The 23,808-nt window shown below is 44.3% G+C and overlaps 1 protein-coding gene across 4 annotated transcripts in view; it reads right to left on the reverse strand.

Annotated features, from left to right (window-relative positions):
• EVI5 (ecotropic viral integration site 5) overlaps positions 1-23,808 on the reverse strand; it is a 2,339,304-nt gene that overhangs the window by 1,309,394 nt on the left and 1,006,102 nt on the right. For 2 of the 4 annotated variants that reach the window (XM_069641802.1, XM_069641803.1), the window contains exons 12-13: positions 9,521-9,553; positions 8,761-8,907 (exon numbers count right to left, since the gene is read on the reverse strand). The exons of the other annotated variants lie outside the window; for them this stretch is intronic. In XM_069641802.1, coding sequence (XP_069497903.1) covers positions 8,761-8,907; positions 9,521-9,553 — 180 coding nt within the window. The remainder of the gene's footprint in view (positions 1-8,760; positions 8,908-9,520; positions 9,554-23,808) is intronic. 4 annotated transcript variants of the gene reach the window in all.

Below are 23,808 nucleotides of genomic sequence, written 5' to 3' on the forward strand. Positions count from 1 at the left end.
GTACTAACGCTGTTAAGGCAACTATGGGTCGCCCTTCTGGCGGGCTTGCAATAGGAATGTGCAATTCTATGTTGTGTACTTGCGCTTTGATTTTCTCCTCTGACCATATGATGGCCATTGAGATGACGTTCAAGGGAAAATCTCCTGGTCAATCATATTAATAACAAGTACTGGAACCCCATTAAGGTATCACAAGAGACCTTGTTCGATGATCTAGATTTGATCTTGGAAAGTGTCTGTTCTCAAGATTACACAAGTGATATAATCATTGGTGGCGACTTTAATTCTAACTGTCTCACAAACAAAAATATATAAATTGTGGATTATTGCAAATCTGGGAAACTTTTGGCTATAACCACAGGAAAGAAGTGGGTTTCCTTTTCCTTCTTCTCTGAGTGGGACCGAACTTTTGTACCCCCGGCTATTGATGGCCATAAGTATTCATGGAGAAGGGGCAATGCTAGCTCCATGATTGATTTTTTCTGTGTCTCACACTCTCTAAGACATTTGGTAGACCCTGTAGTTGACCTCAACATAGATCACAGTAACCATGCAATGATCCAACTAACGATTAAATCGCTGATTCCCTTACATGCTGTCAATTTGAAATTAGAATTCTTGGAAACCGACAGATCTGTGATATCTTTGCAATGGAATTCTGGTGCATGTCAACAAATGTCTGCACTGGTGTCCCAAAAACGGGATAATCTTGACCGAGATCTTTTGTGCAACACCTCCCTTATTCGAACTGAGGAAATAGTCTCTACCAGTGTCTCTCAAATGGTAAATCAGATGAAAGTCAAACAAAGACAACACCATGTTGCACATAAAACACAAACAAGCATCTCACAAAACAAGAGAAAGAAGTCAAGAAGCAAAAGAACAGCGATCAGACAACTCCTTAAGGTTAACGAAAAAAATAAGCAAACACGCAACGGATATGACACAGAGCACACAGAAAAAAAAGGATCCCTATGGCAACAACAAAACAGGACTATGGGCCTGGCTGCCAAAAGCTCTTACCACACATCGCTCGAAATAGCCACCCATGAACAACGCCACAGCGACAAGCGACATGCCCCAAGATGGCGTAACACAACTAACCCTCTGTTCCTGGAATACTCAGGGCCACTCCCATCTAACAGCTCCAGGAGAGCCAAACCTAGGGGAATTTGACATCATCTGTCTTCAGGAAACCTGGCTCCAACAAGTACCTACGATGGAGGGATACCAGATCATTTTAGCACCAGCAGTAAAGGGTAACAAAGGGCGTCCAACATCTGGTTTGATGATAGCCTGTCACAATGGAACTCGAGTGCAAGTGGAAAAAACATTTACAGCCAATCAATCGATGCTGGCAGTGCTAGTCTCCTTGCAAGACCCGACAAATGCCAAACTTGAATCAGGCTATGTTATCATAGTCCACCTATATTGGAACCCAGCGACAATATCTGGAAAAAGATTCATCGAACAATGTGAAAATTTGCTTGTAGCAGTTACGACCGAACATCCAACTACTGCCGTACTAATGTGCGGAGACCTAAATGCTATTTGTAAAGAGCCAAAAAAAGTAACAGCTGCCCAACAGGCGTCCGTACAACGAGGTAATGAATGGACAAATTTTAGCAAATCACATGGGCTACACAATCTAGATGAAGTTTTCCCTGCAGTAGACAGACTACCAACGTGGCAACGTCCACCATCAGTCACAACTATCGACCACATCTTTGTATCACAGTCATTACTTCGCATCACAAAATTCTTCAAGGTGCGTCGCACCCCCATGAGCGATCACAACTTGCTCGAAACTGCCTGGAACATAACCAGTCATAAAAGTCCAAAATACATCACCCAGGTTGTGCCCACTGCGCAAGAAACAAGATTAAGATTAAATGCTGCGGACATTAGTAAAGTGACTACTGAGTATAACACAAACATATACTCAGAAGCGATTGATGGCATTGATTACCAACCACTATTAATCCCGTATATCTAACAAATAAGGCACCTCGAGTCTGCTTCAAAGCAAACCAGCATACATGTCTATAACAAAGAACTGGTCGAGAAAAGACGAGAATACAGAAGAGAGCTAAGATCCGCCTATAAGGTGTCGAACAGCGACATGTCAGTGGATATCAAGGATATAAGAAAAAGATACAAGAACTGGGTGAAATTCCACAGATATAAACTACATCAAGCTGACACCGAACAAATAACTAAAACCCTTGTTACTAACAGCTGGAATTTCTGGACTCTAATACGGGATGCAGACAAAACATTGGATAACCAAATCCTAAATAACATAAATCAAGACACCTGGGAGAAACATTTCACAAAAGTATTTTGGTCAGTGGTTAGCTACCAGGCGAAAGAACAGCAACAGTATGGACCCACCTGGATTAATTTAGACAAAGAAGAAGACATTCTCGACGCCATCAAGAAATCAAAAAATTCGAGAGCTCCTGGCCCAGATGGCATTTCTAATGCAGAATTGAAAAGTCATCCTAACGAGTGGGCTAGCCTGATGAGCGCGATCTTCCGGCGATGCGCTGAAACTCAATCCATTCCACAATCATGGACCAAAGCCATAATCATTCCAATCTACAAAAACGGCAATTTAACAAATCCTGAGAACTTTCGACCAATTGCTTTACTTGATGTAATGGGCAAGGTATACAAGTCACTACTTATGAACAAATTCCAAACCTGGGCAGCTGGAGCCAAACGTAATGACCCTTACCATGCGGGCTTTAAGAAAAATGCAGCAACAACCTGCAATATCCTAGCATGCAGTATACTAAAAGCCAAAACACGGCAGAACAATTAACACCTGTTCGTAGTATACATCGATTTTACTCAGGCTTTTGATCGAGTGGAGAGACAGGTACTCTGGAACAAATTAAAGGCCTGGCACTGTCCAGAGAACATACTAGCCCCTATTCAAGCATTACACCACAACACCTCTTTGAGAGTACGACTGAACCGGGAAGGCGCGCTATCAGATGAAATTCAAAGCGCACGAGGGGTCAAACAAGGGTGCCGGCTAGCATCAGCGTTGTTTCTCTTCTTACATCGGCGACATCACAAGCATAGAAAAATCAACTAGGTTGTACGCAGATGACATGACAATATTTGATCAAACAGAAATTGGGCTACAACGGAAACTCACCGCTCTGCAAATATATGCCGCAGAAAATCACCTTTAAATCAACACGAGCAAAACGAAGGTCATGACCATCCAGAACTGTGGGATGAAACAAAAATCCAACTTTAAATGGCATCTAGGTGAAGCCAACATTGAAACCGTTGCCAAGTTCAAATATCTAGGAGTGATTATGGACAGTTCAGAAAAAGAAATTGCCATGCAAGCAGAATTGTACTTAAAAACTAAAAAACTAGCCGCCCAAGCCAAAGTCATCGATGGCAAATTCAGAAAATTTTCCTTAGTACCCACGATCCCGATAAACTTCTACAAAATGAAAGTGGTGCCCACAGTAACATACGGTGTAGATGCGATGCCTACAATTCCAAAACAGCTATGGGCCAAGTTGGAAGCATTGTTTTGGCGCAAAGTATTACATTTACCGTCATCAACACCAGGGGCAGCAATAAGACGAGAACTAAGTCTGCAATCATTAGAATGCTCAGTAACGTGCAATTCAATGATGCTCTATAGAACATGTAGAATGGCACATAGTAATGAGGTCTTCAGACTGATAAGATGTGAAATGGATAGTAGGAATTGCAACATGCTAAAACATTGGCAAAACGAAAATCAAATGGTGCTAAACAGCATCGCATCAAATGAAGTGGAACTTCTATCCAACCCGTGCAAAATCCTAAAAAAAATTTAAGGTAACGACTGGGCCTCTACATTAGATGCTGCTGCAAAGCTAAAACTCACCTCCACTTACCAAGTAACATGGTAAAAAGAAATGAGCTGCAAGCCTACGTAAAACAATGTCCAAGTAAACAAGCCCGTAATTTGATTCTACGAGCACGTTTGAACGTTTACAAAACAAACAAGATCTTATACATTCGAGGCCAGGCGTTAACCAACAATTGCCGATTCTGCAAACATGATTTGCATCCACCAAAAGAAACATTAAGGCATCTGATTATGAATTGTTCAGCCACCAGTTCCATCAGGCAAAGATATCTAGCATGCATGGTAGGCATCGACATCTTGGCCGAAGAGGATACATGGTAGTATCGATTGATAGGAGGCGAAAAAAAATGCATGGCAAATTGCAATGGCCAAAATGACTGAATATATTGAGAACAAGCTACTAAACGATAAAAGTGGTCAATAAATAGTTAAACAGTTGCAAAAGCACTGCATCCAGCTGCACTGCGACCTATTACCGGGCTATAGCAAAGCCTTGTAAATTTCTCGCTAAAAGACTTGTAGGAGCTCGGCGAAAGTATCAATGAAGTCTGCCTTGTTTCATCGAGACTGCCTGATGAACTGTTCTACAAAAATGTATTGTAAAATCTTATTTTTTGATTAAATAAAAATAAAGAAAATAAAAAAAATAAAAAATAAAACACTAATTTGATTATAAAGTTGAACTTCTAAAACGCTCTAGAAATAGAGATTTGTGAGCTCTACATAAAAAAGATTGTTCAGCTAGGAATTTCCTGGTTCCAAAAAATCTAATTATGCAAACCTACACAAATAGACTCAAAGGTCTTTAGATAGAGTGTCACAATTCTGTGAATCTCAATATGTCAAAATATATTTGTCAACTAAATAAAAAGAAATTTGGACATTAATTAAACTAACTGGCACTTTGTATAGCACTGTTTGGGGGAAAACATTAAAAGCAAATTTGGTCTGCCTTCTGTATTTAATGACATTTTATTTGACAGCTATGAAGGGACAAATACCATCAATTAAGATGAGTCTGCAGGACATTGAATGGGCAATCGGTCAATTGAATCCGTCTAGGGCAGCGGGGCACAACAGGATTCACCATGTGTCTATAAGACCGATCTGGCTTTATGGGCTGCCATTTTGAAATCCAAGTTTGATCTAATTCTCGCAACTTTTTCTCTACCACAGACTTGGGAAACATTTGTCATTCTTCCTATTTATAAAAAAGGATGCCCCACCTCCCCGGACAATTATCGCCCAATTGCGCTCAAAGACACAGTTGCAAAAGTCTTTTCCATACTTATACTATATCAATTGGAAAAATCCGTCTCTTCTCAGGATATCCTTTCAAAGTACCAAATTGGTTTCCGTAAAGGGATGAGTACAGATTTAAACGCCACTGTCATATCGCATTTATTGGCACAGACTAAAATCAAAGACGCAAATCCGGTATACATGGCCTTTATTGACATGTTTACATCATTTGATACTGTGATTAGAGATGTCTTATGGTGCAAAATGCATGAAATGGGAATTCCCAAGGAGTTAATTTTCTGGACTCTAAAGCTCCATACAGATACATCTTACAAAGAAAGAATTACTGATAAGGGTGCTACTACTATTTCTATTTCCACGACCGTATGACTAAACCAAGGGTGCAATTTGGCCGCCACTTTGTTTGATTTATATTTGAGTGATTTAGATGATCAATGGGTGGTCAATGACATGTATGCAGTAAAATTGGGGGTTATTCGCCTCCATTGGATCGCATTCGCTGATGATCCGACCGCTTACGGCCTACAAAAGAAAGTGCTCACTTTTGAAAAGTTTGCAAGTGCCCATAATCTTAGGCCAGCCACTGCCAAAACTAAGACGATGATATTCACAGCAGGCAAAATAATTAGACTTTTTAAATGGGTGATAGATGATGGTCCAATTGAGCAATGTTCCAAGATGACATACTTTGGGTACTCATTGAGTAATTACTCCTCATCTAAATATTGGTCAGAAATTCTAAATGAGAAATCCCAGCCCTTACTATGTCAAATGAAGGTGATATTTGCAACCTTAAGTAAATATTTTGATCCTACCTTTGTTAGAATTCCTTACCAAGAAAGTTGAATCTGTTATCTTATACTGTACGGACATGTGTTTGTGCAACATTAATGCGCTTTTGGATACATTACAAGTCCGCCTCATAAAATCCACCATTAGTCTTTCCCTATCAATCCCCAATTCAGTGATTTGTCATGAATTTGGTTTAATTTCCCTTGCAGCAGATTGTGTAACTATGCAATAGTCCTTGAGCCTCCGAAAAACTCAATATATCTGGACTTTCATGAAATGTTAATGGGCCATGGTCCAATATGTTTTATTACTGAAATAAAAAAACTCCAAACCATTCAAAATAAGGCCCTATATGTTGCCTTCAATATCCCACGGACAAATCGCATCACTGCTGCCCGTAGAGCCGCCAACTGGCTACCCATCAATGAAATAATCATCTTCAAGACACTGTCATTCACTCACAAATGCATCTCCAACTCAGCCCCTCGTATCGTACACAGAAAATTGTCAAGAACAAACCAACAGGCCCACAAGAACACCCTACGCGCACAGGCTTATCCAACCCATGTTCCAATGAACTAAATCAAGAGGATCCAGCTTCCCAGTTCTGGCTGCTAAGTGCCTTACCCCCTGCCATCAGAGCCGAAGAATCCTACTGGATCTTCCGCAAAAACCTTAAAAACCTGGCTGTTCACCTAGTCCAACCTCATCACCACATTTTATCTGTCTTTGCTCGCATCCTATGTACTTGTTTCATTAATTCATGATGCTAATAATATTACATTAGTGTTGGAAATTGTACCTGTGTAATAACCTAGGAGGTGCCCCCTCACGGGCCCATGTAACTAGTAAAAAGTGCCCTACCGCCCAAGGGTTTATGTGCGCTCTACAAATGGAAAAATAAATAAATAAGAATGCTATCTTCAGGCTCAGCTACGAACATCCTGTTCTCCCACACAATCTTTTCCTTGCACAGTGATATTTGTTCTGGATATGTAGCAATTAGAAAACAGTAAATCAATAATACATTTCATCAAGTGTCTTCTCTGAAGTCTGTGTCTGCACGTTAGATGCCCAATGCATATCTAAAGTGTATTTTGTCCTACTTGGACATGTCTTGAGAGAGCCATTTCAAAGGGAGTGGACAGCGGTATGTCTTCTTCCTACAGTTCGAAAGGCATAGTTTCATCATGGACGGCATCTGGTTCATCTTTGACTGCGCAATCATTTTTAAAAAAACTGTGACAAAAAGGATGAAGTTGTGTTTGTCCCGTAATCCTACAAGGTGAAGTGAGACTAGGTAGACCAGGTCAAGGAATCAGACTAAGATACCAGAAAAGCTGCAAGTTTAAAAAACATTGAAATATTTGTGAAGGCATAAACCGCATACCTATCCACCATATAACGAGTGGAGCATCAGATGTCAACATCCAAGAAACAAAGCGAGTGAACCCTATGGATTGAGAACTGGTGGAGGGGTCGTCCTAAAACTGAGAAAGATCTCTAGTAGGCAGCGGCAAATAACCTGTTATATCTTTGCATACTTCCTTCTGACCACTATCAGAGGGATTTACCCATTAGGTATTCTCTGAAAGGTTAAGGCACCTACATGACGACCACTAGTACTTTGCAAACCACCAATTATAGAAAGGAGAGCCTTGAGCACCACAGCCGTTGAACAAATCCCTTAATCTTGAACAGTTTGTGAATTTTGCAAAGGCCTTAGCTCAAAAGTGTATTTTCTGGCTAAGGGAAAAGGTAGCAAAATTCCCTGGTTGGACTGGAGAAGGCAAGCTACGGACTATGGAGAAAGGTATATTAAAAAGCAACCTGTTTTAATTCTTACTACGATTGCCATCCATTTAAAGGGCTCCATGTAGGAACAAAGGAAGACTTTGTTGTCATATAGTTATTGTAATGGTGCTATCTTGGTGTGACAGGAATGCAGAGAAGAAAATAGTGCACACAAATCTCTCCTGAAAAGTTACATGGCGAAAAAACAAGTGAGAAAAACTAATTTAGGAAAAAGCAAAACGTTGTGAAGGCAGAGTCAAAATCCTTTCAAATGTTTCAATTATGTTTGCTTTTAAATGCAATTTACAAGAGTTCACTCAACAGTATCATCCTTTAATGATAGTGTGACTGGCACATTGATGTGACCAAGGAAAACTTGTGTGCTGTTTTAGCTCAATGGGAAAGAAAGGGAGCTAAAGGATAAATGGCAATTTGATTGCTTTAGTCTGGAGGAAGCAGACCCTAGTAAATGGGAATCTATGTTAAGAGCCAATAGAAAGAGACAACATTAAGGAGATCTGGGCAACAAGCAGTGAATTCTTACCAACAATGGACTGGGAATAATACTGAACAATCACGGTTTTGATTGCAATAAGTGACATTAACAAGGTTTCAATAAAAATATGTTGCCCAGTCTTGCGCCCACAGACGGTAGTTGAGATGCAAGATGAATAATTATGGTCTAATTGATTTCTTTTTTCACCTTGCAAATTTGCAGGTGCAGATTGAGTGATTTTAGCTCAGTGAATACAATTATTAAATGTGCATGAAATTTGGTCAAGGCATACATACATGACCATTTATTTTCTATAAATCTGCCATTATACATACCCAAAGTATGCCATGACAACATTCATTGTATGCTCTATTATCAAAGATTTGTTAAGAAATACTTTTCATTTGTTTCAATAAACACAAGTAGTATTGAAGAAGCAATACTGAACTAAAAACTAAGAAAATGCCACAGCCAACATAAACAAAACAAAATTAGCAGGCATGAAAAGGACTGCCCCACTCCTTACCCTTTTCTGCTGTTGTTGGAACTCCAGGATGGTTTGCTGCGCTTGATCCAATTTAGAACTGGCCTCATCATTCTGCTGTTTGATGGTGGCCAGCTCCCGCTTTATGAGGTAGTTTTCCTCTGCCTCCTGGGCTCTCGTCACTTGTCCCTTTGGACATAATTTTTTTTTTATAAAGCAGTTTGTACGGATGCATGTGCACTAGATGTTTCACATTGGTTTAATTACTTTGCTAAATTTAAAAAAGCTGCAAGGGCAAGCACGGCATAAATGATGCCCAATAGTCTCACCGGCAGACCCTCACCAGGGCCTAAACTTCACTGATAGATTTCACAGATGTTAAAATTAACAGTTAAAAACTTTAGTGAGAACTGTACTTTTGGTTTTTGCAGCCAAGGATTTAGTTCATGCAAAATGAGTTGTACATGCACAGTTCTGTTAGGGTTTTACATCTTTGATCTAGGGATTTGTTAATGTGAACACACAATAGAATTCACCTCTGAATTCATTGTGCCACTTTTCAGTGAGGTTAGCAATTAGAAAACGTGCAGGTTATAAAGTTACTCTGAAATATGTCCGACACTGAATAATACACACAATAATTAAGTGAAACTACTGAGGTCTCATTTAAAAAACTAAAAAACAAGTAACGGTTACATTAAAAATGAATGCATGTATGCATTCATCAAAAACAGTCATTTCTGTTTTTGAGAATTTTGATGCTTTTTAATTTGGACATAGTGAAAGTACTTTGAGACAATACCTGTATCAATCTATCTGCCAGGGAAGCACTTTCCTACAAAAGGAAACAATTCAAATAGGAGTATAAGAATGAAAGGTGGAACAAACAAAAAGTGATACAAGTAACAAAATGAAGATAAAGCATGCTCTTGTCCAAATTCTTTCATGCTCATTAGAAATAAAGAGGTTTCTATAATAAACGAAAAGGCCCCTTCATAAGCAGAAAAAATGCATTTAAGGTTTCCAACTACTATAAAGTAAAGCATACCATTAATATGCAAGTATTGACAAAGTCAACATCTTTGACTTTTGTAAGGTGGTAGATTTTTCCTCTTCCCACATGTGTGTCAACAGACACACATGTGGGAAGAGGGGGAATAAATGGGGTAAGGTTAGGTCCACAGAGCGAGACACACAGACTATGGTACTCCAGTAATGGGAGACGTGTAAAAGAACATGGAGGATTTGCTTGCAAAAGAATAGGGCACAACAACCTGGGAGAGTAGATGGTAGGAGAGGAAGTGGGTACGGGAGGAGAGGAAGGGAGTACACGAGGAGACCGGCACTAAATGACTGTGCACAGAGTAAAGCAGGTGCAATATGCAATCTTACGCGTGTCTATTAACTGCCCTCTATTTACATAACAGCAAGCCATTCTATCAGATTTGTATAATTGCAGCTCGGATAAAGCTGGTAAACAAAATTATATCATCACATTAATCTTGAACAAAGCACTAAACCCACCAATGTCTAAAGGCACTCAATGCCACGGCCTTCATAAAGCCACTGAAATTACTAAGCATCTGTTGGCCTAAATAATGTACTAATACACAGATATGACATGCTTAACTGCCCATAATTACATTTCTGATGGTTGTATCCGCTTAGATTCACATGCTGTGCATATAGTCCCAACATCTAGTGGTAATCGCAGAGTATTGCATCTTTCTTTCGAGGATTGAAAGGGGGACGTCAACATGGCCGTGTTTGTAACCCTATCTCGAACGTGACGTGTAGTGTACCAAAATCACTCACACATAGAGGTCCCTCCGATTTGTGTTTTTTCTGCCGTGAGGGAGCCTATGACTATCATGGGTGAGTACAGAGAGAGAAAGGTGTAAGATGTCTATGTTCCTTCTACTACAAGAGGGGAGGAATAGTGGGTGCATGTGAATCTAAGCAGATACAACCATCAGAAATACTATTAAGGTGAGTAATGCATGTTTCTGATGCTTGTTAATCTGCTTAGAATCACATTCTGTGCATAGACTAGCGAGCAGTACCCAGAGATGTATTGGGATGTGTGAAGGAACAGTGTCTTAGCACTGCCTGTCCCACTTGAGTCAGACCTAGAGTGAGTATCTAGGCAGTAATGTTGTGTAAAGGCGTGTACAGAACTCCAGGTTGCTGCTTTACAAATGGACTAAAGAGGAACATTTTCAATGAATGCTATGGAAGCACCAGTGCAGAGTAGTGTGCGCTCTAGGCTTGAATGGTAGATCTCTCTTAGCAAGAGTGTAGCACAGCGTGATGCAGTTTATGATCCACTTTGAGATGGCTGATTTAGAGATGGGGTCCCTTTCTCTACCAGCTGCCACTGAAACAAAAAACTGGTTTGTCTTTCTTAATGGTTTCGTCTTTTCCAAATAATACATCACTGCTCTCCTCACATCAAGTGTGTGGAGGCTACTTTCTGCCATGTTGGTGGGATTCTGGAAAAAGGTGAGTAGTTCTATTGCTTGATTCACATGGAACTTCAACATTTATTTTGGTGCAAACCATGGTTGAGTGCGCAGGACCACCTATCCTTGTGAATTGTGACAAATGGGTTTTGAACTGAAAGGGCCTGCAGTTCACTAACGCTCCTTGTAGATGTGACTGCCACCGGGAAGGCAGTCTTGTAAGTGAGTGTTTTAAGGTTAGCCTTATGCATCAGTTCAAAGGGAGGTCCCATTAGTCTCAGTACTATGTTTAGGTCCCATCCGGGAGCTGAGTTTGAAATAGTGGGGTGAAGTCTTTTAATCACTTCCATAAAAGCATTGATCACTGGAATTTTCCACCACAAAACCTTTTTCTGGGATGTGGTGTAAGCCAATAGTGCAGCTAAGTGGACCTTTAGGGAATTGAAGACCAGACCTGAATCTAGTAGGTGAGGCAGGTGCAGGACAATGTGTTGGTGAGCAGTCGATGGGATTGGCGCTCTTGGAATTGCACCAGATGACGAAGCGTTTCCATTTGTTTGGAGTAGCAATATCTGGTGTTAGGCTTTCGTGCTTCTCTAAGAATTCCCATGCATCTTTGAGGGAGTAGGAGGTGTCCAAACTCTATGACCTCAAGATCCAGGCTGCTAAATTGAGAATTTGCTGGCGTGGATGGAGTGTTTCCCCCGTCCTGTGACAGCATGTTGTACGGGTATGACAGTTTCCTCACAGGTGAGACCGACATTGCTATCAGATGAGAAAGCCAGGACTGGCTGGCCCACAAAGGGCCACCAGAATCATTGTGCATTGTGACTGGTTCCTGGTGCATCTTCTGCACTATCTTGTTGACTAGAGTGCTCGGGGGTGGGAGGGTGTGCGTGTGGTAGGACGGGCTCAGGGGGGTAAGCGTAGAGAAATTTCCCTGACCATGTTATCCATAGACCATTCCCCTAGGAGCAGTTTTGCGGGTTCCTGGAGGCATAATCCGGGCATTCTGCATGCTCCAGAGTCACGAACACGTCGATCCCTGGGAAACCCCAGTATGCGAAGATGCTGAGAACAATGTCTTTGTGCAATCGCCACTCATAATCTACGGGTAATGGGAAGTCTCTGCTGAGCATGTCCGCCGGAATATTTAGTTCCCCTGGAACGTGTTGTGACAGGAGGAACATCTTGTGTTTGAGAGCCCATTTCCGTATGTTCTGAGACAGATTGGATAGCTCTGGAGAGTGCGTGCCCCCTTTCTCGTTCAGGTAATACATGGCAATGGTGCTGTCCGTGAGGACTAGGGCTGTCTTTCCCTGTAGGTGTGTTTGAAAGGCCTTCAGTGCTTTGAACACTGCCAGCAAATTCAACAGGTTTATGTGATTGGATGCTACCGCTGGGGACCAAATGCATTGCGCTGTCTGATGAAGGAGGTGAGCCCCCCCCCACCCTGTCAAAGATGCGTCTGTGGTAAGGATGGCTTCTACTGCGGGGGTGGTGAATGATTTCCCCTGCAAGAGGTTCTCCCTTGACCAACACTGCGGAGAGAGAACAAGGGTTGCCAAGACAACCACTAGATCGTACCACTGTCCGCTGGCCTGACACCATTGGCTTGAGAGCCACTCTTGCATGGGGTGCATGCACAAATGTGCGTGTGGTACTAGATAATTGCACAAGGCCATCATCCCTAACAGTTGCATGGCTTTGCATACGGTCACCTCGCAATTGGCTACATAGTGAGGGATCTGGAACAGCATGCTTTGAACCATCTTTTTGGAGGGGAAGACAAGCCCAGCTTTGGTCCGAATTAGAGCCCCCAGAAATTGTTTGACTTGGCTGGGGTATAGGCTAGACTTTTTCTCATTGATCGAGAATCCCAGACTAAAGAGGAGACCTGCTGTCTTCTGGATATTTGATAGGCATGTTCCATACGAATAAACTGTTATTAACCAGACCTCAAGATAAGGATATACTGGAATGTATTGTCTGCGCAGGTGGGCCACTAATACCTCTAGTACCTTTGTAAACACCCTTGGGGCTGAGGCAATGCCAAAGGGAAATAACTTGAACTGATAGTCCTGAATCATGAATCTTAGGTAATTTCTGTGCGCCGGCAACATTGAAATATGAAAGTATGCATCATTCATATCCAATGTGGCCATGTAATCCCCCTGTGTTAACATGTGTATTACTTCCTGCAACATTGTCATTCCGAACTTTTGTGGTTTGACCAAATGTGTTCGCTGGCTGCAAGTCTAGCACAGGGCACATGGTGAGATCTTTTTTGGGTTCAAGGAAGTTAAACGTCCCCTGACCAGGGAGGCATGGGAGGGGACCCTGACTGGGGAGTCATTTCTGAGCAAAGGACGGGGAGCCTCTAGGGGTGGAGTTTCTACCCCTGGCTTTGCCTCTTTGCTGACCCCTCTTGTTGGTACTGACTGATGGCAGCAGCGCCTTGTCCGGAGGACCATGGCATACCCCCTGTTCCATACTGATTATATGGGGAACGTGAAAAAGATTGCCCCCGAACAGAGCGGGGAGAGTTACCTCCCCACTGTTGGTAAGGGCAAGCAGTAATTTGATTAAGGGACTTGTGAGTCTTGTGCTCTTTGATCTCTGTTTCTAGGGCATCGTCCACACCTTTCCCAAACAAATTAGAGTCTTCCACTGGTTTGTTTATAAGTGAGGCCTGTGTTTCCTGTTTAAACCCTGAGTTTTTGAGCCAGGTGTGCCTTTTAAGAAGAGTACCCTGGCCCCGGGTCTGCCCCGCCATATCAGCTGCATCCAACATATTCTTTGGGATGCTATGGGTGACCCGTTTCTCTTCCGAGACGACCACCAGCATGCGTGATCGTAGCGATTCTATGACTTCTTGGAGACCATCCTGAAGTAAATTCCATTGCACATCACTATAACTTGCGAGAAGTGTATGTAGTGTTATTTGCAATCCTGGTGGAATATGCTGCTGAGGTTGAGATGCGTTTGCCGAGGGCGTACAGCTTTTTACAGTCTTTGTCGGGGGGCTGTTCCGAAGTGGACAATGGCACCCCGGCCCTCATTCTGGTAGTAGTAACTACTAGTTAGTCTGGAGTGGCATGTCCCTGGATGTACAACGGGTCAGAAGGAAAGGGGCAAACCAGTTTCTCGACACTGGGGTTAATGGCTCTTGTAAGTGAAGGGTACAGTAAAGAAGGTGCACTGTAATCCTTGATGGCGTTTAGCAGGGGGATGGCCTGGCTTGTGGGTGGTTTTTGCTTTAGTATGTCCTCCACAAAGTCAGTATCATGTACAGCCTCCTGAGTGGCCATCTGGAAATGTTCTGCAGCCCTTTTGAGGATTGCATTAAATGCCATTTGATCAACAAATGGTGAAGCTTGTCTCGGTAGAGGAGAGGAGGGGAGAAATCAAGACAACGGGCGTCAGGGTCAGGTGTTGGTGAAAGCCAAGGTGTTTCCTCAGCAGGCTGATGTCGGCCCCAGTCTGGACATGGGTCAGGTGAATCCTGGCCAAAAGGATTGTCTTGTTAGTCATAGGGATCCTCATCGACCTCTTCAGGTTCTGAGTGTTTCAAACCCTCGTCTGGTGGAGTCCAGCTGGAGAGTTTTTGTACCTTTGGAAAACTAGGGCAGGAATCATCCTCCCTAGGTCTCCTAGGGTTACAATATCTATCAGGGAAGTCTACAAACTTATACAGCTTGTCCATGCAGCTTTCAAACATTTCTCTGGTCCATGGAGATGACCCAGAGGGGTCAGGAGGAGGGATGGTCTTGTCAGACAGAGTCTTGGAGAGGGGCTGGGACCCATCTGAATACTTTCCTCGATGAGAGGATGTAGTTTTTGGCTTATTCGTGGCTGAAAAGATGTTAGTGAGACTCAAGTAGCTCGGGCAGGTTCGGGAGAGATTTTGACTCGCCGAGGTCTTCGGCACTGCCGTAACGTCTGTGGTGGATGTGCTCTTAGACGGCGCATCAGCGCTCTTGTGTTTTTTCACCCTTATGTGTTGAATGCCCGGACGCATGCTGAGACCTCGGAGGCAGGGTGGGCGCCTGTCCGAGGATCGGAAGGCACCGCCAAAGTTTGATAGGCCCGTTGGCGTCTGTTGCTTCCTCGACGTATCCGTTGAGGGAGCACGTGAGGTTGTGTGCTTATCCTTCTGTGGTGCGGGTGTGCCCCTGTCACCGGGATGCGGCTTCCCCTATTGCAGTACCGGCGGTCTGCCCGACGGGGATGGGCAACTGGGAACCGGACGGTTCCTCAGGTAAGCCATGGCTGCTGCTTGAGTCCTCGTCACTCGAGGTGCCTACGCCGACAGGGGAACTACCCTCAGCCTGCTGCATGGCGTAGGCCGGCCACCGCTTTGTCCGCCGATCTTTTAGCGTCTTCGGATGAAAATGTTGGCAGGACTCGCAATATCGCTCGTCGTGATTACGAGGCAGACACTTGTTACACTTGCAGTGAGTGTCCTTCCACAGGTACTTTTCGTTACAGGACGGACAGAACTTAAAGGGAGTCATCTCCAAAGTAGAGGTAAAGTGTGGCAGCCAGACAAGAAGGGAAAAGAGAGGGGAAAAGGAAATGCATTCTTAAAGCATCAAACCGCGGGGCGGGGGGGCCCACTCTCCCTACTGTATAGGCCTGGCCGGAGGATGAGTCGCCGAAAGCCACAGACATCTCTGGCGTAGGGGTCCACAGCTGGCATCGAAGAAGAGGGTCAAAGACTGAACGACCAACGGTCGTGAGACAAAGAAGTTACACGTTTTGCAATACATCTCTTACGAGCTCCGCATATGGCGACCAGCTAGCTGGCTGGAAAAAAACAATCTGAGGGACCTCGACGCATGAGTGATTTTGGGTACACTACATGTCATGTTAGGGATAGAGTTACAAGTCGACGTCCCCCTTTCAAACCTTGAAAGAAAGATGCAATACTCCACGATTACCACTAGATATCGGACTGTATGCACAGCATGTGATTCTAAGCAGATTAACAAGCATCAGAAATAAGGATGCTACTATGGGTGGCATCAGTCACACACCGAACGTGCCCGACTCAATATTTCAACTCTTAACAAAATTGTACTTAAATTTATTGAAAATAAATTGACATTTTGAACAGAAATATTATACAAAGGAAATGAAACAGGAGGCAAAGTCAGTCCATGGTCGGTTGACTTTACAATAGGATTGAGAGATTAGAGTTTGATTAACGAGTCGGGAGGAGAAGGGGTTTGGGACAACCCTGTGACTTAGACAAATGAACAGATATGAAAAACTTACTACAGGCCTAGAGCTGTGGCAGCTGGTAATAACATAGTTATAACTGGCACATAGAAGTGAGGTCTAAAGGGGAAAACAGGGGTTCATTAGAGCGAGGGAACGGAGAGACTGTTTTGCTGGCCAAAAGGTGGAGCCTGGTTTTCAAATATTCAATTCCATACATGGCTTTGATGTTCACTGGGACGGTATTTCAGGGGAAGGGGGCATAGGAGGGTTGGGGAACAGAGTAGTTAAGGAGAGAGGAGGGAAAGAGTACAAGAAGGAGAGAACAGGGAGATGCAGTCAGCAAGGTGGTGGTTAAGATGTGTAAACGCGAAGAAAACATTTAAAAAAAACATTTTGCATAGAGGTCTCCTTCAGAGTTTTCTCATACTGAGAAATTGTTGGGTTTCACTCGAAACTCGAAAATGTCTAATACCACATATGATTTTGTGGGTGAAATCTGCTAATGTTCTCCTTATTGCGTTTGAGTTCTCTGGAATCTTTTGTTTCAGCCAGGCACTTTGTTCTTAGTGCAATCTCTGGTTGCATCACATATTTATTTTGGAAACATTTGTGGGTATTCCACAATCACATTTGTCTCTGCTCAAAGTTGTTTTTCATGTGGCTGCACAGTTGGCTCATGGGGCACAGAAATGTGATCATAATGCCTCTATTTTAAAGTCTCTTCATTGATTGCCATTATGTGCCAGGGTCCTTTTAAAATTACTATGTACTGTTAACAAAGCAATCCACTTTCAGAGCCCATTTAATCTAGCTGAAAAATTGAAAGTTTCAGGAGGATCTAGAGGCCTTTGCAGTCTGGAATCTTAATTTAGATGCTTTGAAATGTAAAGTAATATCCTCCTTGAAAATATCCTTTTCAGGGGCAGCAATGTTGCCACCTAATTTACGCAAGATTCCAGAGTATTTGAGATTCAGGAAAGCGCTGAAAACTCGGCTGTGAACTCTGCATGTCAACTTGTCTTTTAAATTGTTATAAAGCCAGATGTTGTTTGGACTATTCTGTGATTTTCATCTATTTACTTTCTCACATGTTATTGTATTTTGTTTGATTGTATATGTGAGATTCCTTACAGCATGCAGATGCATGTGCACCTTGTCTGTTCTCTATAAAAAAAAAAAAAAAAAAAAAATAAGATATGTGTGTCATTGCAAAGAGATGTAGTGGAAGGCAAAAGATGATGAGTTTACAGAGTTAAATGTTTAGAGCGTACAAAGGCGTAGGCCTAGGAGAGATCTCTGGAAGACACCCAAGGAAAGAGGTGTGGGGAGGAGGTAGATTACCATGATATTGAGAACAAACAGTCATAGATAAGAGGACACCCAGTTAAACGTGGTGTCCTTGAAGCTGAGGGAAGAGCATTAGAAGGTATGGATGATTTACAGTGTTAAAGGCTGCCGAGAGATCAAGTAGGATAAGAAAGGAGGAGAGGTGAGTGTGGTCCGGAAGGGTAAGAACATTTGAGATGTGGGTATGTGCAGTTTTTGTTCCAGAATCCTGATTGGATAGGTGTGAGGGTAACATGAGGAGCTGGGAGAGGAGTGACAAGGGATCATTCAGTATCTACAACTGAAGACCACTTGCTCATGTACTTTGAAGGTGGGACAGAAGGAAGTGGACAGTGTCAAAGCAAGGATTGTTGGGGTCAGCAGTTGTCTTCTTAATTATGGGGATGGCAGTGGCTGTTTTCTAGAATTCAGAAAGAATCCTGTGGAGAGAGGCTGATGCGAGAGGAGTTGACAAGTACAAGATCTTTAATAGTTTTAGGTGTAAAGAGTTTCAAAGACGCATTCTATGTACTTGCTGAATGGACGATAGGCAGTGATTCAGCTGGAAAGATGGTGGAGAAATTGAATAGTGAAGAGAGGCTGGGGATGGAAGAAAGCAGTGAAGGATGGACGAGGTGGGAGAGTTAGAAGGGTTGCCGGTGTGCTGTTTATATTGATTTTGGAAAAGAAGTAGGAGGCCAAGTCATCAGCTGTGAAAGGAGGATGAGGCGGCATGGGGGCGGCATGGGGGCTGCAGGGGTTGGGGGGAAGCATGGACTGGAGGGTCATGGATAGTTTACGAGGGAATGAAGGAAGAGATTTTTAGGTCAGAGTAGTATGATGATTTTGAAGAGTCAAGACCAGTGGTAAAAGAAATTAAAGTGTATACATGAGCAGAGAGTAGGGTAATGTGTGGTTTTTGTGCCAATAAAGAAGCATGGATGCCTCCAGTTGATGGCTGTGGCTATCCATGGATGAGCGATTAAAGGATCAAGCAGAATAGCTGTTGTCCAAGGAAGTTGCAAGTGCCTTGCTGGACTCGGCGAATGCTAATTCAATGGAGCAGGCAAGGGGCGTGGACCGGGCTTGGAGGGAGGATTTAACATGCTACAAGTAAGGATCCTTGGACCCATGTTTGAATTGTCTATTGGTGATAGTTGAAGGCTGATGAGATGTTGGTGGTGAGGTTACAGAGATGGTAAAATGTGCGAGTAGATTGAGGAACAATGGTCAACCAAGGGAAGGTTACATAATGTTACACCTGGAGCCTTGAGTCTGTTTACAGTACTTGTGAGGAGGAGAGGAGGAGTTTAGCACACACGCTGTGCAGCTGAAACTTACATGACCTGCTATAAGGCGCATAACGTCGCGCATGCGAACGCAGTGAAAGAGCTGTCTGCAGCAAGAGCAGATGAGATGGGCACAAGGTAAGCCAAAAAGAGGCTAACATATGCCAGGGAAACTTGATGCAGAAAGGAACCATTACAACCTACGTAAGCCCAAATCACATGGGAAAATGACATGGCACAAAAGGGCTAATAAAGACACTTTACAATTCCAAAGTAATGAGCGTCCATAGAGACCCTTTCCTACTACTGGAGTCAATAATCACTCTCTCTAGCGGAGTGGGGGGGCGGATAAGATCCGCGACCCAACGGGGTTCAGTCATAATGCCCTTCACGCGTATATAGTCAAAAACAGACATCAGAGTAGCGCCTAAGGACTCTACAAGATTAGCATAATCTATAAACACCCCTTTCCGGAACAGCTGGGCCGCACGTTCTAGTCCCCCATCCGGCCAACTCTGAGTTCCCCGTAATCCTGTTACCCAAGTCGAAAGGGGGCGCCCACACCGAGCACAGAGGGGAGGGCCACGAAGAAAGGGGCACATTCCCCCTATCCTTCTTCCACACCGCCCACAACACTGACAAAGTAGGATGATTTTTTACAGCTTTGGAGAAGGGGGTTCCCACAGCCCACAAGAGGTCCCTCACTTTTCTGGGATGGGTGTGAACATCTTCAATATACGACAAGTACGTTCTCATCTCTTCTGTGGAGTGCTCAAGGAGCACCCTCAACTGAGCTGCCTTGTAGTAATGGCGAAAATCAGGGAGCCCGAAGCCCCCAAATGCACGCGGGAGGGTAAGGGTATCATGTCTAACTCTTGGTTTCTTTCCTTTCCAGATAAAGCGCACCACCGCCGACTGAAGGGCGTTAAAGAAAGACTCTGGAACCCTGACTGGGAGGGAAGAAAACAGGTAAAGCAGACGGAGTAGCACATTCATTTTAACCGACACCATACGGCCAAACCATGACAGCGTCAGGGGAGACCATCACCGGAAGGCGCCCAATATCTTCACCAGGGCCGGAGGAAAATTTACCTCATAAAGCTTTGTTAAGTCCCTCGGGATCAAAACCCCCAAATAATGCGTCACCTCCCGTTCTGCTCTGATATCCTCCTAAGTAGCACCCTCTCCCACCTCCAAATCAGAGCACGTCATAGGCATCAGACGCGATTTCGAGCGGTTTATTTTCAACCCGGAAAAGGAGCCAAAGGTGTTAATGAGAGTGAAGAGGTTCGGAAGCGACTGCCTAAGATTAGTAAGATACACCAAGAGGTCGTCCGCAAACAGTGAAAGTTTAAACTCCAGCTCGCCACACCTAAGCCCCGCTATACCCAGGTGCTCCCTTACCGCAACAGCCAGAGGCTCAATCGCCAGAGCATAAAGCAGGGGCGAAAGCGGACACCCCTGGCGCGTTCCTCCGAGAAGACAGAAAGGGGACGAGGTCACACCATTAACCGCCATCCTGGCCGTAGGGCCATTACACAGAGTTGCTATCCATTTACAAAAACTAGCCCCCAGACCCATTTTCACCAAGACCTTGCTCAGGTAGGCCCACTCAACCCGGTCAAAGGCTTTTTCCGAGTCCAAAGATAGCAGATAAGCCTCACTTCCCGAGAGGGCCGCCTCATGCATCAACCCGAGCGATTTCCTAATATTGTCGCTACCCTGCCTCCCTGGTACAAAACCCACCTGGTTGCCATGCACTAGAACAGAGAGATAGGTTGCTAACCTGTTCGCCAAAATCTTAGCCACGTCTGTGTTCAGCAAGGAAATCGGCCGATACGACTGACAATTTCTCGGGTCCTTTCCCTCCTTGGGGATTACCACTATACAGACTGAAAGCATGGATGAGGGAAAACGTCCCGAATCCAATACGCCATTGAACAACTTAGCTAGAAATGGGGCCAGGGCGCCCCGAAAAGTTTTATAAAAAAAACACAGTAAACCCGTCATCCCCCGGGGCCTTACCCGATTTCATGGCACATATAGTGTATCACCTCCTGGGGCGAGATAGGGCACGCCAGGAGGGCAGCCTTCTCTGGGGGGAGGGAGGGGATTGGTAGAGCCTCCAAAAATTCATCTACAACTGCCCCATCCCCTTCATACTCAGATTTGTACAGACTTTCAGAATACTTCCGAAATTCGCCAACGATCCCAGAAGCCTCTCTGCAGAGCTTACCAATCCGGGAGGGCCAGAGCCTCCACCCTCCTAGTCTCCCCAAGCTCATGAAGTCTCCAGGCTAGGATTTTGCATTATTTTTAACCCTTTTCTGCCACTGCCATGTTAACCGCGTTTGGCACGAATAGGTGGCCTGGCTCCAAAATGGCCATGCCATTAGGTTCTTTGTCCTGTCCTTTGGCCATCTTGCCCCTTCACCTTCCCCAGGTCGAGTCGACCCGGGCCAGTCCTTATTTGGTCATGCATTTTCGCGCAAATCCCAATGTTTTGGCGGGCTTCTGCATGCCTTGTGTGTGTGCCTCCAGGATGTGGGCTGGGATGTATGGTCCCAATACACATCCTGGGTGCCGGAGAGTCTGGAGTGTCCTGAATGCCTGAGACCACCATGGTCTGTGATTGGTCCACATATGCAGTGTGTTTGTGAACAGATCCCCCTTTGGGTCCTCTCCGTTTTGGCGCAAAGGGAATTTTGGATAAGAGGAGGCTGGGAACACCACTACCAGGTCGATCTCCTGAGTTTTCACTGAACAAAGGATAGGATCCAAGTATCCTTCAACTACGAAGCCGAGTCAAGGAACCGCTGGTGACCCAATGGAAGGTTTGGCCCCCTGAGCCCACTGTCGTCCCGTGGGACCCCTCTGCATCTGGTTGTCCTAGAAGGTCTGCGGAGAAGCTTCGACCCATTGGAATAGTGGGACCAACTATTCTCGGCACCTTCACCAAAACCTGCAAGTAAGTTTTCTTGGGAGTGTCCCTGGGCCAACCAGTGGGCTGACCAGCTTACGCAGGATTGGCATAGAGGTTTTTATAGAAGTTTCGGAACACTGCATTTATATCCGCCGGACTTGTTTGTACTCTTCCATCTGTGTCGGTTATACTGGTTATGTGTCTCATACATTGTTCTGCTTTGATGAGATTGGCCATTGTTTTGCTGGCTTTGTTTCCTTCGCCGCATTTCCCTGCTCTCACGGGTTGCGTCATATAGAAAAGTTTGCATTCAGCAAGTGCTCTGAAGTTTGTAATTTGCTCCGTTATTTTGTGGAGGAGGATTTCGCTATTCTGCGCCTGCATATATGCTCTTTGTTGGCTAGTTCTGTTCGTATTTCCTTCAGTGTTCCATACGTCTGTGACATCATCAGACCTCACAGCCACACCTTGAAGGCTCCCCAGATAGTACTGGTAGATCCGACCAATCTCATTCCGTTCGAAGAAGTCTGTTATGTCCGACCTAAGTGTTTCTACCACAGTGTCGTCCTTGAGCATGGCTGGGGGCATGCTCCACATCCGGGGAGTGGATTCTGAGTTTTCCGGGGCCAGTTCAAAGAGGACCGGGGAGTGATCAGATATTGTCAGCGGGAGAATCTTGCAGTCTTTTGCGATTGTGATTATATCCGGTGAACATAGCCAATAATCTATACGTGAGCAGGAGCCGTGCACACTTGAGTAGGTGGTGTATTCCTTCTCTTGTGGGCGTAGTTCCCTCCACACATCTGCTAGGGGTAGCGTGGACATGGTTTCAAGTATAATGGCTGCGGCTTTAGATTGGTGTCTGTAGCTGCTCAAAGTTCGGTCAAGGTTAGGGTTGAGGATAGTGTTCAGATCGCCGCCCCATATCACATTGACATGGCCAACCGGCGATATCAATTCCAGGATATTTAGATAGAAATTTGGGGTGTCGATATTAGGACCGTAGGTATTTATTATGATCGTTTCCTTGTTATATAGTGTCCCCCATACAATCACATAGCGACCTTCCTCATCTATTGCAGTTCTGGTTATCTGGAAGTTGACGCGTTTGTGTATCATTGTGAGCACTCCTCTTGCCTGGGTCGAGTAGTTAGTGGCGGTTTTCATTTGGCCCCATGTCTGGGAAAATGTATCCATGACTTTTCTGGTTGCAGCAGTCTCTTGTAGGAGAAGAATGTCTATTTTGTGTCTGTTGGCGTAGATTATCAGTTTTCTGCCTTTGATCGGATGGGACAGACCTCTGATGTTCCATGTTAAAAGCCTAATCCCTTGTGTCCTCCTTATTGAGGTCATTTGTAGTGAGTTGTCTCAAGAGTTCTGGTGGTAGTCCCTCGTTTTGATGTAGTACGTTCTTTGCGCTTGTCAGGTTTTTGTTAGTTTTCGCCAACATTCCCCTTATAGGGTTATGCCTGTAATTAGGCCCATGGTTCGGATATCTTCCGTAGGGTCTGTTATTTATTATTCTTCGGTTCCCAACTGGGCATCAGGCCCTTGCTTCCCCCCTCACCCCAGCCACAGCATCCCCCAAACTGGACAGTGTAACCCCTTGTAACTGTGTCAACTTTTGCAGCGGTGGGTGGCTCCTTCGCTCTGCTTTGCCAGGCAGACTGCTCCGGAGGCCGCCGCGCCTTATTGCGATAGAACAGAACCTGCATTTAACTCGGGCATCTCTCCGGGTACTCTTCTTCCTTCAAGTGTTGGAGCTGCTGGGTTGGCTGTTTTTGTCTGGGGGTAATGGGATGTTCCTTTCAATAAAGCCCAAAGCTTCTTCAGGAGTATCAAAGAACTGTGACTTGCCGGAGAT

The sequence above is a fragment of the Ambystoma mexicanum genome, chromosome 1q, assembly GCF_040938575.1.
Source record: "Ambystoma mexicanum isolate Mex_15411 chromosome 1q, UKY_AmexF1_1, whole genome shotgun sequence".
Taxonomy (NCBI): Eukaryota; Metazoa; Chordata; class Amphibia; order Caudata; family Ambystomatidae; genus Ambystoma; species Ambystoma mexicanum.